Below are 14645 nucleotides of genomic sequence, written 5' to 3'. Positions count from 1 at the left end.
TTTGACTGGACACCTAATCTTACGCAATGGGATAGAGACATAGCGCCCTCTATAATAGAGTTAGCGACCATATCCACATGGTATTTACGAGCCCACTCCCTTTGCGTATCTTCTTGGCAACATAACAAACAAAAAGTTGCGGACAAATGCGACCATTTGGCCCGTTTATTTAAAGCATAAATAAATTAAATACCATTACAAACGCTTGCGCCCCAAAATGTCCGTTTTCTTAAATGTTCTCAAGCAATATGTAATTTTTCAAACTGACAAGCCTATTTAGGACCTCTGCTGCCCGGAGCGGTGCATGGGTGAACCCTATATTAAGAAACGCTTCCGGTTTTCACATTACAGAGTAACACCTTTGTTTTTTTCTGTACCCATGCCACTATATTTCTCACCAAAATTGTGATCTGCATATTTTGTGGCACAAAGTAAAATAATTTTCTTTAATTTACTGTAGTGCGCCACCAAGGGCAAAATCAATCGCCGTGGTGACAAACAGAAGCGTTTGTTTTGGTGTTTTAGTTGGTTCTTGGGGGGAAATACAAATTTTTGAAACAAATTTAGGCCTAATATAATTTATCTCAATGAAGCCGGCGAAAATGAAGCCACTTTCTCCTATATTGGAGCGGCACACACCACAACATCCACTGCCAGAAGAACTCAAAGTAAGTATTGAATTGTGGTGAAGATTTTTTTGTAATTCGGTATAACGTGTCGAACTTTCATGCATCATTTTTAGGAAATGACCAGAGATGCAACTGTATGTCAGTTTTGTGGTGTTAGCTACCTAATTCACCATGAAATTAAGAAGCTTGAAGATCAAGTTGCTTTGCTAGAGTCGGAGTTGGAACAATGTCGTGATGCTGCCGAAAGAGAACCAATTTTAAGAGCTGAACTTGAAAAGAATAAGTCAGCACTGTTTTCTCTTGACTCCATGTTAAAGGAAAAAGAATCAACGTAATAACTTCATTAAAATTATTTTTATTTAAAAATGTGCTCAGTTTTTTAGTACCTATATTCATCTTGTACAAACAAGCATGCCTTTGCAACAAAACACTTATAATCTAATTCTTGCAAATTGGTTCTTTCAAGGATTGACCGAATTACTGAGGAGGTCGACTTGCTTAAAAGCTCCAACAGCAATCTTACAGCCCAGCTTCAAAATAGACAGCTTAATCTTGACCAAGCAAAATCAGAACTAAGGTAGCTGTTGAAACTAGTAGACAGATGTGTAAAAAAACTCTGTAATATTTTCAATTCTTAGGGTAAACTTGGTTACTGCATTTTTTGCTGACTAGGTTTAGTATCCAACATTTTGTTGACTTTATATCACAGCAATTTCAAAGCTACTGTTAGAGCCCAGCTGTTAACCGTACAAGAAAATGCCAAGCTTGTAAAAGATGATGTCAATGCAATAAAACAAACAATCCCAGACAATCTGATCGAGATGAGAAAGGAAATCGAATTAGTGATGAAAAGCACTGTGGAAACAATGGCTACGAGTAAACCATGTTTTATAATTTGAGTAACTCAAAAATGCACAGTTATATGAGGCCCAGTGTACTGCTGAATAACGAAATACCACATTTTATGATTTAAGTTACAAACTTTACCTTTGGGGTTGTTTCGGTAAATTGATTTTTTCTTTTTATTAAACATCGATTTTCCATTCAGATGTTCAATCTGATGTTGAACAAATTGCGACTTTGCAAAATCAAGTAGAAAATCTCAATCAAGAGTTGAGGCAGTTCCAGCAGTCTACCTTAAAGGCGGAAGAGCTTCTGGAAGAACAAAAAATGATGGTTGTAAAACTGCAGCAAAAGCAATCAGAAACTTCTGATATGAATGATAAGAAACTTAGTCACATGGCAAAGTCCAATGAAGGTTGGTTGGACATTTGGGTCGTTAGAGTTGACAAATAAAGGCTATTGACTTGTTAAGTTGACAGATTCCTATCGTTAAGTTCAGTTGATTGAATGGCCCACAACTCCTTGGCCTGATTTTTATTTGCTCTTGGTGTCAAATACAAGAAAGGCCTGAAAAAGGCAATTATTTTATGTCAAGTTATTGTTATATGACATTTTGCTTTAAATCGTTAACCTGGTTGTTATGACAATGGCACAAATTTTTGAGAACCACTGGTGTTTCCACAATGGCACAAAGATATAAATTGACACTTTTTGCAGATTTAAGCAATGCACTGAGAATGTCTGAAATACAAGTGCGATCTTTACAAAGTCAACAAACTCAAATGGAAGAACAAATTAGGTACAAAACATCAGAGACTACTAAGCTTTATTTTCTCAATGTAGTTGCAAACAAGTATCGAATACATGCTTGACCAACAAGGTTGAAATGGTTGTCCAATGAATAAAGCCTTAGTACTAATTTCTTTAACCAAGTTACAATTGTGTGTTTTTGTTCTGTTTACCCTTGTTTAATATTTTTAATACATATTTCGCTTCGTTCAAAAAAAATTGCCATGTTGTTGCAGCTCTAAACTCTGTTATATTTTGAATTTGCAGAAAATTGCAGGCAGATCATCAACAGACACTTGCCAAACTTCAAAAAACTGAAATGAATGCTGACATGACAATACAAAGGTATACTATGCTGAGCTTGTTTCTCAGCAAACAATTACTGATAAAAGTGTCATATACAATACCAGTTTAATGGTGTTAACATCACAAGGCTCAACAAGGACTGTCGGCAACTGGAGAGAGAGCTGTCAGGGCAAAAGCAGGAAATAGCAAGACTGAAAGAGTTGCAACAGCAAAACCAGCAGAAGGCAGATGAACTTAACAGAACAGCTCACATGTCAGTTGGGCAACTTGAACAAATGAAAAGAGACTTGGATGAGGCAAAAAGTGGCCAAAAGTCAATGTTGCATGAAAGGTGAATATAAATTTTTCTTGTGCCATTCTTGATTTTTTAATAGGATAATTTTGCCACTTAAGCAAATCTATCATGGAAACATTGTATTAATACTTAAATCAGTGAAGATATTTGAGTAATATTTCCTGACAGCTGATATTTCTAATTGACAATTTTAATGTTTTTCTGATATACAAACAGATATTCTGAAAATACACAACAATTCCTTTCCGAAGATAAAACAGTTTTAGTTTTACCAGAAGAAAAAAATTAATTAAGAAACTCCAATGTGTCTGAATCGGATGTACTGCGTAAAACAAACCATTTGTAAAATGAATTGCAGAGAACTGATGGTGCAATCTCATCAAAATCAAATTGAGCAATTGCGGGAAAACTTTAAAAGAAAGCTGGAGGCCTCAGAATCCTTACCATTGAAAGCCCAACAAGAGCTGCAAGCAGTAGAGGAAAAGCACAGGGAAGTACTTGGTGCACTGGAGCAAAGACTCAAAGAGGACTTTCGCATTACTCTAAGTGTGGAGCAGGATAAGCATGCAGAAGCAATGCAAGCTGCAAAAAGTAGCTTTATGCAGGAATTACATGAGGTATGTTATGTGTAATATTCATAATTTCCTTGACATTATAAAACACGACTTTTGCCTGTTCTTAATTGTGTTAACTTAACCCTGCAGAAGGCATTGGTTTCTTTCATAACCTATTGAGTGAACAAAGCCAAAAGTGTATATTTCAAAATTGTAGTTGTTAAAGTTCTGTTTTTCCACAAATTAAACTTTGGTCATTGGTTTTACCACTACATAAATGTTTTTTGTTATATTTTCAGATAAATTGTTTGTTTAGTATTCTAAATTAGTATGCATTTCTCTTGATATTTATTAGCACAATTGATGGCATATCTCCGATAGTTAATACAAATATTCAACAGTTGCAATCAAAGAAACAAAATGAAGTACTTCCTTACAAGAACAAAGTATCCAGTTTGATGCAGCAAATTGAGTCCATGACAAAGAGGCAAGAAGAAAGGTCAGCTGCATATGATGAAGGTTAGAATTGTTTGGTATAGGATAGTAATCAAAAAATCAGCCTGATCATAGCACTTGCATTGTATACCATGATTGGTTTCATCCTTTTGCTGTATTCTCTCATGGTTAAACTCCCCAAAAGGCTGTTTCGCACCCATAGTGGGTACAAGCACCCCCATTTGGAAACCATGATCTAGCATAGCTGTGGATTGTGTGAAAAAATTGTATATTAAATATTTATGCAGCTACACTACAATAAAAATTAAATTGTGGCATGTGGATGTGAAGCTTGATGTTTGTATTAAATTTTACATCTCAGAGAAACAAAGCTTTATGAAGATCATCTCACAACTTGAAGAAAAAATCACCCGCCTAACTGGAGAACAGGTCGACCATGCAACATTTAACAAACTTGAAGTAGAAGCGGTCCAGCGTAAATATGCAGAGTTGGAAAAACGAAATGAAGACCTGAAATCTGAAAACATAAAAATGCAGGAAGAGGTATAGACAGGACTTGCGAGAAATATTTTCTTTGTTAAAACCAGTGGTAGGATTTTGCGGGTTCAACAAATGACCTAAGGGAACCGGTTGTTAACAGCAGTATATGTAGACCTATGTTTCACTTCAAGCACTGTATTTCCGCAGTTACTGAGGCACGCTGTTAGTGAGAGTACCGGATGCTACAATATTTGCCTTCCACCATTGCTTAAAACTGTTGTTTTTGTAGATAAACCTACTGCAAGACACAGTTCGCAGAGAATGTGAAGAGAGGTTCGAACTTACAGATGCTTTAAGCCATGCCAGGGATCAACTACAAAGCAAGGTTTGTATTGGATAAATAGGGAACAGTCAGAATTTTTTACATAAACATAAATTACAAAATAAATTTTTGCAAATTTATATTTCTTTACAATTCCACTCAGACATTTTCCCAGTCTTTCAATAGCCCAGTTTCTGCGCTAAACAAGCTGGACCCTGGCAATATAAAGAAAGAAGCTGGATTTTTGTCTGGTCAGACGATGAAAAATCTGGAAATGGAACCAGTGGCCTCAACTCCCAGGGTTTCTGGACATTCAATGCCATCCCTACGATCTTTACCAGACATTCTACCAAGAATTGAAAAAATGGTCAACGGAAATCCAATAAAGCTAAACAACTCCTCTACCGGGATCAGCAATTCGGCAGCAGCTGTCCAAACGCATGTTAGGGATATTGCTTTCGGACACGAGGAAGCATTTAAAAGGAGCCAGAGTACAGGGTCCAATGAGCAGCTATTGCAAAGAATGGAAGATGGAAAGGCTGTGAAAAGGACGAGTGGTTTACACCAGTCGAAATCTGCCGATACAGTGGACACAGCTAGGCGGAGAATTGCGGCGGCTGTGAAAAGAAAATAGCTTTTCAAGGTTAATTATATTTGCGTTATTTGTTTATTCAAAATAAATATACGTTTATTTATATTGCATTGTTAGTGTTTGTTGAGGTATCCTCGCAGTACATGAGAAATATATTCACTTCTTTTTTCGGCGGGCGTGAGTTTCAAAAACACTTTACCACATTACACGTGCTGGCAATGATGACAGTTCGTCGGCAACCACATTATCATCACTATCTGTGTGTTTGTCTTTACCCAGCTGTCATGTAGACATATTCACGACTTTAAGATCGTTTATGCATTACTATAAATCTCCAGCTATTGGAGTAGTGGTGCAATCCATATCAATACCATTTGTTATCTCAAACACGTCCAACAACAGGTTTCGAGCTTCAGTAATGCAAATACGAACTTGTGGGCTGCACTTTCCTTTGCAAATGTATATTCATGGGGCTAATTTACTGCTTTTAAAATCTGCGGATAAGTGTTTGATTTCATAAACACTAAAAGTAATGTGTTGAAATCCAATTTTGTTTACATCTACAAAGTAGTTCTTCTTTCACAACATAACAAACATTTTCCTGAAATATTCTTTTAAAAAAGGAATTTACAAAAGTACCGTCGAGAAAGAAAAAAGCACCATCAGGCGTAAACTTGTCCAACTACGATTATAACCACAAGGGACAAGTATAATTTACCCGTCGAAACATAGCACAACACACGAGTAAGATCAGTGTGAACCAAAACCAGCCAATACTAACTTTTGTACCAACAATCGCTTTTATATGCATAGACCGGCAATTGCTTCGAAGACACAGTGATTGCCAGGAGACTACAGCAAGTAAATGCCTTACAAACAGACATGGGGTATCGACAGTCAATACCAGTGCGTCAGTACTGGTATCATTTGGACGACATCATTAGGATTTTCGTAAATGCATCCAGTTTTATGTCAATTTGGATAACCACTGTGGGTTACCAATGGGTACCAGTATGTTACTGGTCTGATTGTTACGTCACACATCTGCTGTTAAAAAACGAACACAATACACGTAAGGAAAAACTTTTTGCAAATGTATCAAGAAATAAAATAAACAAAATGCCTGGAGGTTTAGATAGAAAACGTACCGATGAATATACAAAAAAGTATGAAATAAAATCGAAAAAGCGACACACATCACTTCAAAGCAACACAATACTATTTCAGTTGAAACTAAACGTTTATAAAATGTTTTCGTGTGGTTGGATTTTACCTTGAACAAAATGCTTCTTATTCGTTTACTCATGCGACACGAATGGCAATTTATTAAAATTACGCCAAAAAACGACTCGTTTGACAATTCTAAGACCAAAGCCAATGGTCGGCAGGGGTTGGCGGCACAGGCAAAGTTCGTTCAAACATGGGCGAAGACGAGAAAACCGGATAACCAAGGGGCGGATCGGCGGCCTGTACGGTGAGATTGCGTAAAAGGGCCGTATGAGCTTGAATGCTGTACCGTTCCTCGTCATCGTTGGTTGCGTAAAGAAGCTCGGCCGACTGGTTAGCCCAGAAACCTCGGATTGCAGCGGATGAGAGCAAAGTAACATGAGCTTCGACCGGGCGACGGATAAGAACGCGGGCAGAGTAGCTCCCCTGTCATTGTAAATTAAGTTTAAACCTATTTCCTATAGTGAAGGAATCCTCTTTAAGTTGAAGGTGAAACGTAGGTTCTGATAAGAAGAGCAGCGATGAGCATTTACATTATACCTGGCGGCCACAGCAGTTATCCAATTTATTTGTTGCTTGAGAACATAACCAGTAACATTTTGGTTGTGCACTACTTCAAAAACATAGCGTACAAGCAAGTTGTGTGGTCGGGCCATCCGTCACGCCTTACGTCAAAATAACAAACTAACCTTTTCTGTATCATAGGTGGCCGTAAAAAGTGACACTTTCCCGCGTCTCGCCTCCTCCCGCCATTCGCTCGACGTTTCCATGCCAACGTGCCACTCGGTGTCGTACTCGCGCAATGACGTCAGAGTTTCGTCGAAATCCTCACTGTCGGCGTCGTCGAAAGAACCCATCGCCGCGCGGTCGTACATCAGTTTTACAGCGTACCTTGGCAGCAAATGTAATCTGTTGTTTACTTTCTGGCACAACACCAGTTAAGCAATTGGATGCCAGACCAGACTCTGCCTTTGAGGCAAAGATAAACCAGGTCATATCGAAAACAGCGGGTCTTATACATTCCATCCATTACAAACTATGGTATGGTAAAAGTGTGTCGAAGTATTTTACCTGTGGGCCTTTACCACCATATCGTAGAGAACGGGTTGTTCTCGAAGCCAGTCCAGGTCTGGCGACCACGGGATGTCGCCCGCAAATACTTTGCACACGTGACTTGCACCAAGAAGAGAAGGGTTTTTCCCTGGTACACCTGCGTACAAAGTGTGTTTTTGGTGTCAGAATAATTCCAGTCACAATGTGCGCAGAGTTGGGAAGTTGTTGGGAGGACTTGGTAAAAGGAAACAAACTTTGAACCCGACTAGCAGGGGGTTAAATTGCGAATTACATTAGAATATGTGCGATTTTGCATTCAGTGTATAACAACACACAAAATTTTTTAGGTGTATACGATCACTCTGTTATGTGTATATATGATCATTCCAGGGGGGCAACAGCAAAGTTCACAGCAAACAAACAAACATTACGCTATTTCTTGAGCAGAATTTTGAGCAAAGTAATTGAAAAAACGTCCAATTTTCACAAAATTTTTCTCTTGAATGCGCAAAAGATTTGAGCAGAAAAGAATTTCGCTTCAACCTTGCATACCTTGCACATTCACGATGCGGTAACACGCCGTCACAAGCCTTCGACAATCATTTAACAGCGAATCGTCCTCGACGCCCGACGACGTCACTTCCTCCGCACCGGATGTGGCGACATGGAGGTACCAGGAGCTGTCGAAGAGGTGGTTGTAGCGACGTAAATCCTGTTCGTCGATGTCGAACTGCATCCATTGTTGAGGATAAGCTGAATTCCCGATGTAATATGGTTTGGTCGCTGTACCTAAATTTGGGGAAGTACTAAATAAGCAACCCTTGCAGGAAAATAATTTTTTCTCGATCAATGTCGGCGCCTTGTGCGTTGGTCGTTAAAGTGAAACACATTATCTCGTGAGGTGCAAACAGGCTTGCAACTTGGTAAACTCGAATCCACTCATTATACATTGAAGTTAGATTAGAAACAACCACATTATAAGAAACTTCCCTAACTGCGTTTTAGCATATGTGTAATGACCTTTGACACCATTCTTCACGTTCGACGCCATCGAGCGCTTTTCGGTGACATCTCCGGCCGGAAGTCCGAATCCAGAGTCGGAAAACGTGCTCTCTGCCTCCCAATCCTCATCCTCGTCACTCACATAACCGGGGATTTTCGTCAGAACGGAGCCTTTTCCCCCAGCGCCCGCGTGGCCACCGTCTTCGCTTCCCAAAATCGACGCAAGACTACCGAGGGAGCTGCCAGAACTGTTGGGCGCCTTCGTTACCGGTGCTGTTCCTGTTTTACGACTGCTTGGACGAGGCGCTACAACCTCGTTCAAACTTTCCAAACTTATTGCCGAAGAACCGCGTTTTTCCTTCGGAACGTGTGACATGTTTGTGACGTCAGCACGCCTTGGTTCCGTGGCTCCGGTGTCACCGCTTTCCCCACCCATGGACGGAATCGGGGGCCGTTTTTTGCGCGTGGTCCTTTCTTGGCGCACTAACAGCCAGACGAGGGCTTTGGTGAAGTCCTTGTGGATTTGCTTGAGGGCGACCGGTTGGTCGATTATTCCTGCAGGAAAAAGTTAATTATTACAACAGCAATGGTATTGTCATAACCGACTGGGTTTAATTGTATTTTGGTTATAGAACATTGTTGGAAACGACACAAGCGTGCTGTACAGACCGTCCCATACCTGCCAGGGAGTTTTTGGCATCGGAATATCCGTTCACAAACACTGTGTCAAGGGGTGTCATGCCCGAAAAGAACGGGTGGGGATTTAATCTGCACATAAAACAATCGTCACGATATCAAAAAATGCGCTGTAGCTGGTGAGAAAACGTTTCGGCAAGAACTTCATCAGTTTGATGACGGCATATGTTCTTGCCGAAACGTTTTTCGTATAAAACATGACCATGTTAACAACAGTATAGGCCAGCCTTTTTACACTTTCTGAAGTTTTAAAATTGTGTTGTTGTTTTAAATACACGGGGGCCTAGTGCCCCCATCAAATGTTGGTTACCGTTTTTTCACTACCTATAGCAACATCAACTTACTCCTAAATAAACCAGAAGCAAAATAACATAAATTTTACAAGCAACAAAAATAATAAATTTGGGGGCTCTATAGTGTTTTTAAAGGTCCGGGTAACGCCATTGCAACACAAGAACAATTAAACAAATGCGTGGCGTGCTGGTAATGACCTTTTGGGGCCAGAACCGGCGTCCGATGTCTCGAAGGCGGCCTGGCACGCATCGTCAATTCTCGTTGCCTCCAAAGCGTGACAAGAAGTTTCCTGGAGCTCGAGCCCTTTCACCGCATAACTGGTGTATCCATACCCGCTTTCCACCACCTAAAATTGGAATGAATCGCCTCAGTAGTTAACAATAGAACGGGATACTTCTAGCGACCGTTCGGGAGCATTTAACCATGCAAGTTCTGCGTAAACATGCTGGCACGACAATGAGGCTGTGCTGTGAAATGAAGACGAGAATCCGCCACGTTCATTATTATTTGCGAATGTGGATAACGCACATAAAGCGCAAAGAAGTTAACAAAAGTTGAACTGCCATTTTTACGAAATTGACATTGCTTCGTATTGGTTATGTAAGTATTTACAGTTCACAAAGCACGTGAGCCTCTGAAAATACTCGGCCATACTTAAAAAATATGCGTCCACCAAAGACCTAATTTTCACAAAACAAAACGCTAACGAAACGTCAGATGTGTACCTGGATCCAAAAGGTTCTATCTTGCGAGCGAACCAAGTATGTTGGCAAGTCAGTACCAATGGAGCCAAATGTATGCAGTGTTCCGTGGTACGTAGCTCGAGCAAGTTTACGCGTCAAGTCGGACGCCATTTGTTGATAATACGCCGTGTCCGCACATACGTTGGCCGCTGCTTCGCCTGCCAATACAAACTATGTAGTTATTGTAAAGTTGAACACTAAATGACGTTTTTCTCGACCCTCTGCTTCGACGACAAGGAACCAAAATTACTATTACTTTATTCACTATTATTAATTAACGGTTAGGTCACAAAGTCCTATTTTTCGTTGCAAGATTTTCGCGTGCATTAGGGTTTTCCACCACAACAAGAAAACCAGTACAAAATTTTAAAGCGCCATTTTCGTTATAATAGTTGCATGCGTTAGAACACGCCATGATAAATCTTTAAGCGTAGTGATACATTGACAGTTAAATGGCTTTCTGAATTTTGTAGAAAAAATGTAACATTATCTTCCTAGAACATAACTCTAGCCATCAGATACACAACTTACCTGGTGAGGATGGCCAGAATCTGGAAGGCCGAGGAAATGCGATGAAGAAAAACGGAAGAGTGAAGATAGGTAACATGGGGGCGGCAAAAAGTGCAGCGAGGGATGCGATTCCAACGACAAGAGGAAAAAACATAACGTTGAGGCAGATGAGAAAAATTGAAGATTTTCTGCACAAAACAATGGCCAACGTTTCACTAATTTGCAGAAAAAGTGTGGGGCAAGACGTATTCCGTTTTTATTTTATGGGGAGGGGGATCACAGAGTGGGCAAAAGCTGCTAAACTGATTCTGAAAGTATGAACTTTTGGGGGAAAAACAGAAATACAATGTGGTGGTCAATTACCCTTTTTTCAAATGTTATGTAAATCATACTTATGAAGTATGTAAATATCACTCTGACAATATTACAACAGAGCTATTACCAGCTTATGAAGCCCATTTCACCCTTAAAATGACTAAACAATCTTGCTTGGGTCTATTTAAACGATAGGCTAAAAGGTAAGTTTTTAAAACTGTGATGCTGCAGAGTTTTTCTAACTACCTTCGCTGCTTTTTGTCTGTCCATGAAGTGACCAGTAGAGTCAGGGCAAACCAAAGGTTGTCCAAAAGCCGAAAGCTCCGATCTACTATAAAATCAACCAGAATGATTTGGACACCTCTGGGCAGCGATGAATACCATGGAAATGTGGCGGTGGTGTAACTCCGGATTAGGTTAAGCGAACAAATGATCACCAGAGTCAGCAAAGCACCTCTTGTCCTTTGCCATGCCTGGTGAACACATTAAAGACGAACTTTTGAATCAAGCAATAATATGGCATAGAATTTAAAAAATCTCTACCATATGTAATCATTAATATATATTGCAAAATAATGTCAAATTATATTTGTTGTATTTTTACCATTCTAAAACCATGGAAAAGTCCCAATGCCACAATGAAGGAGGGGAATGTGGGATTTCCCGCAACAAGATAGGGTGAAAGATAAGCAACAATCAACAATGGCACAAAAATATTGTTCAATCCCAGGTAAATGTAACCAAAAATGCCGAGAAGTTTTCGCCTAAAACACATGAAGGGATGTTATATGACACATTCTGGAGGGAACCATTTTACAATATGTTTCATGTGACACACAGGATCTTTTTTATAGCACTGTAGATATATTAAAGTTAATGTTTAGTCAGTTCAGCACTAAACTTCATACCTTGTCTTAAACTTTTGCATTGATGTGTGAAGTTGAGGAAAGAAAAGATTTCGAAAGATGCGAAAAAATACATAGACTTTTTGCACATCCGAAAGTATCTGGCAAACGGCCATAATTGCAATAACAAAGATGTTCATCACAAGCCATACATTAGTCGTAAACTGACTCTGGTAGAAAATAGCAATTGCTGCAACCCCAAGGTTCAATGCAAACACTACAGCATGCCAGGAAATTGCCAGTAGCGACAAAAATGGTTGTTTGTCTTCTTCAGAAATGCTTTTTGGAGGCCTAAGCTCAAAGAAAATTTATGTTAGGCATATACAAATGATGTAAAAAAATATAAATGGCATTGAATTTTAAACAAAGTAACACACCTGATTAGTTTACATTTTTCTGCAAGCTTCATAGCTCCAACAAGTAAAACACTGTATAGATCTGTACTTAGTAAATATGCAAAGCCAGCTGAATATAGCACTATACCCTGTGCAGAACTGAGGAAACACGCCCCTACGAACAAGGCACCGGTCAAAATAAAAGACATGACGATCCTGTAACAAATAGTGGACATTATTGAGATGTAAATCCATAAATTAATGTTTATTTTAGTACAAATTAACCTTGCATCCGTGGCCATTGGTGATCCACCCATTCCAAATATAAGGATCTGTTCCATGAGCCACACAATAAGAGAGTTGATAGGAGACAGAATGCCGGCCATCCACATTACAGGCAGGAACACAAATACAATGTGCAATACCTGATTGACAGTGTTAAACGATGGGTAATATCTGTGAAACAACACAAATTTGCCACCTTGGTTCACATGTGCAGAACATAACTGTTTGTGTTGGGGTTAAGGTTCATATCATGCAGCACACATATAGTTTAATGCTGAGGATTACAGTTAATACAATTATCTACAAAACACAACATTTCTTTAGAAATTAAGGCAAAACAACTCACATTTGAACAATGTGGAATGCATAAAATATAAAAGAATGGAACATTCTGGACATAGCGGCAATTTCCCAATTGTCAACAAAGTGAAAAGTTGCCACTTCTGGAGGTACGCCACCAGCAACAAGAGGAAAGACAGCTATGCATATTGTCAACCAACTAAAAATGAACAGAATGACTGTGGCCGCAGTGTTGCTCCCGTATAAGGCATTGTAGACATTTGGTCTGTTGTACAAAACACCAATGCCACAGACTACTCCTGCTGCAATAGAATGCAGAATGCTGTTCAACAAGAACCTGCGCATACAAAAAATACCAACTTCAGAGAAACATCTTGGCGTGTGTAACTATAGTGTCACCAGTAATTTAGAGCCACTTGTTTAATTAATGACATTAAACCTTGATAACATATAAGAAACAATAATGTTGCTTCAGAAGAACACTACAATAATGTTTTAGTTGTGGGGCTATATAATGCCTTTTACTAATAAGTTTCACCTTTTTGGTGGTACAACAAACTTGTAGGTGGTGTACGAGCAGCATGAATCAAAGTCCACTTCATCTTCTTCTGCTAAAAGTTGTTTATTAGATGAATGATCCCAGTTTTCCTGAACAGGTGATCGTTTCCTCAAATATATTACATGTGCAATCTGTAACAGGAAAAAAATGGTTTAGCAATGTTTTCATTGTTTTTTGGAAATGAAGGATTGTGTGTATAAGCCTAAACCACTACAGACAAAGTCAAAGCAGATGGGCTAACAAATGGTTTGTATTTAAATGACTCTGTTCAGAATACTTGATTTCATACCAATTTAGTGTTAGGCCTAGCTGAAATTCAAAACAAACAGCAAATAGTGCAACATAAACAGAACAACAATTCTAAAAAATGCACTTTACCTGAAGGCATATTACTAATATTCCAAACACGACACCAGTTACTGCACATCCTATAACTTCGCTAAGGCCACCCACTTCAACAGCAACAGTTAAAACTCCTCCAATCACCCATGGAACTAGCCACAGAGCCAGTTGAAGCAAATACGCGTAGCATGGAGCATCATAGCCAAGTTTCAGGTTTATACCACCAAGCAGAGTTTGAGGAATTCGTCGCAGTAAAAATTCCTGTTTATAGTGGTTCAGCAATGGGACGTTTGCTGTCGACATTGCACATATGTGGGATTCCGAAAGCTATAGTTGTTAGGCAACAGAAAGGGTTGCTCGGTGGTCTCACATGTCATTGTTTGATACCTGAAATATCAAGTGTTTACTTTTTACATGCAAAAAATCACAGATAACTTTAAATACGAGTAAATACAAGCAGTGTCGGAATGAACTTAGATAGAATAGTTATCCTAGTTAGCGTATTTTCTGCATCAACGTCTTTCACAATGACATTTAATTATAGAAAACATCATTGTCGTCATATATTATTTACATGTTGTTAACGACACCAATCGTTTGTCATAACGGTTCAATCAGGCATTTAAAACTTTCAACCTATAGAAATCTTTTTGTAGCCCAGCTGTTTTTCGGGATGGTCAAATGCCAACACAGAAAGTATTCGGGTTTGGCCTAGCCACCATGCCTGCATCCAATATTTGACCGTATCCGGGCCGACTATTTATTTAAACGTCACAAATTTTCATATGGGACGTGAAAAACACTTGTTTCACT

General features: G+C 39.2%; 2 protein-coding genes across 2 annotated transcripts; one reads left to right on the top strand and one right to left on the bottom strand.

Moving 5' to 3' along the window:
- The first annotated feature begins 533 nt into the window (after positions 1 to 533).
- LOC145898739 (uncharacterized) lies at positions 534 to 5344 on the top strand. The gene is made up of 13 exons (XM_082987322.1): positions 534 to 668; positions 743 to 960; positions 1096 to 1206; positions 1339 to 1505; positions 1678 to 1887; positions 2190 to 2271; positions 2529 to 2606; positions 2695 to 2898; positions 3221 to 3479; positions 3818 to 3935; positions 4234 to 4415; positions 4642 to 4737; positions 4838 to 5344. Exons 1-13 carry the CDS (start codon positions 588 to 590, stop codon positions 5306 to 5308), a joined length of 2277 nt encoding a protein of 758 aa, XP_082843448.1. The 5' UTR covers positions 534 to 587; the 3' UTR covers positions 5309 to 5344.
- A 529-nt stretch (positions 5345 to 5873) lies between these two features.
- On the bottom strand, positions 5874 to 14253 carry LOC145897401 (pecanex-like protein 4). Its single transcript, XM_082985671.1, has 17 exons — positions 13869 to 14253; positions 13470 to 13621; positions 12978 to 13268; positions 12632 to 12802; positions 12389 to 12562; positions 12015 to 12302; positions 11711 to 11870; positions 11353 to 11579; positions 10813 to 10979; positions 10264 to 10439; positions 9736 to 9884; positions 9228 to 9316; positions 8567 to 9103; positions 8099 to 8335; positions 7565 to 7703; positions 7183 to 7384; positions 5874 to 6919 (listed from the first exon to the last, which is right to left on the bottom strand). Exons 1-17 carry the CDS (start codon positions 14133 to 14135, stop codon positions 6629 to 6631), a joined length of 3717 nt encoding a protein of 1238 aa, XP_082841797.1. The 5' UTR covers positions 14136 to 14253; the 3' UTR covers positions 5874 to 6628.
- Between the last annotated feature and the right edge of the window lie 392 nt (positions 14254 to 14645).

This window comes from Ascidia mentula, chromosome 4, assembly GCF_947561715.1.
Source record: "Ascidia mentula chromosome 4, kaAscMent1.1, whole genome shotgun sequence".
NCBI classification, from domain to species: domain Eukaryota; kingdom Metazoa; phylum Chordata; class Ascidiacea; order Phlebobranchia; family Ascidiidae; genus Ascidia; species Ascidia mentula.
Note: the sequence above shows the minus strand (reverse complement) of the source record. Positions and strands in the feature narration are given on the sequence as shown.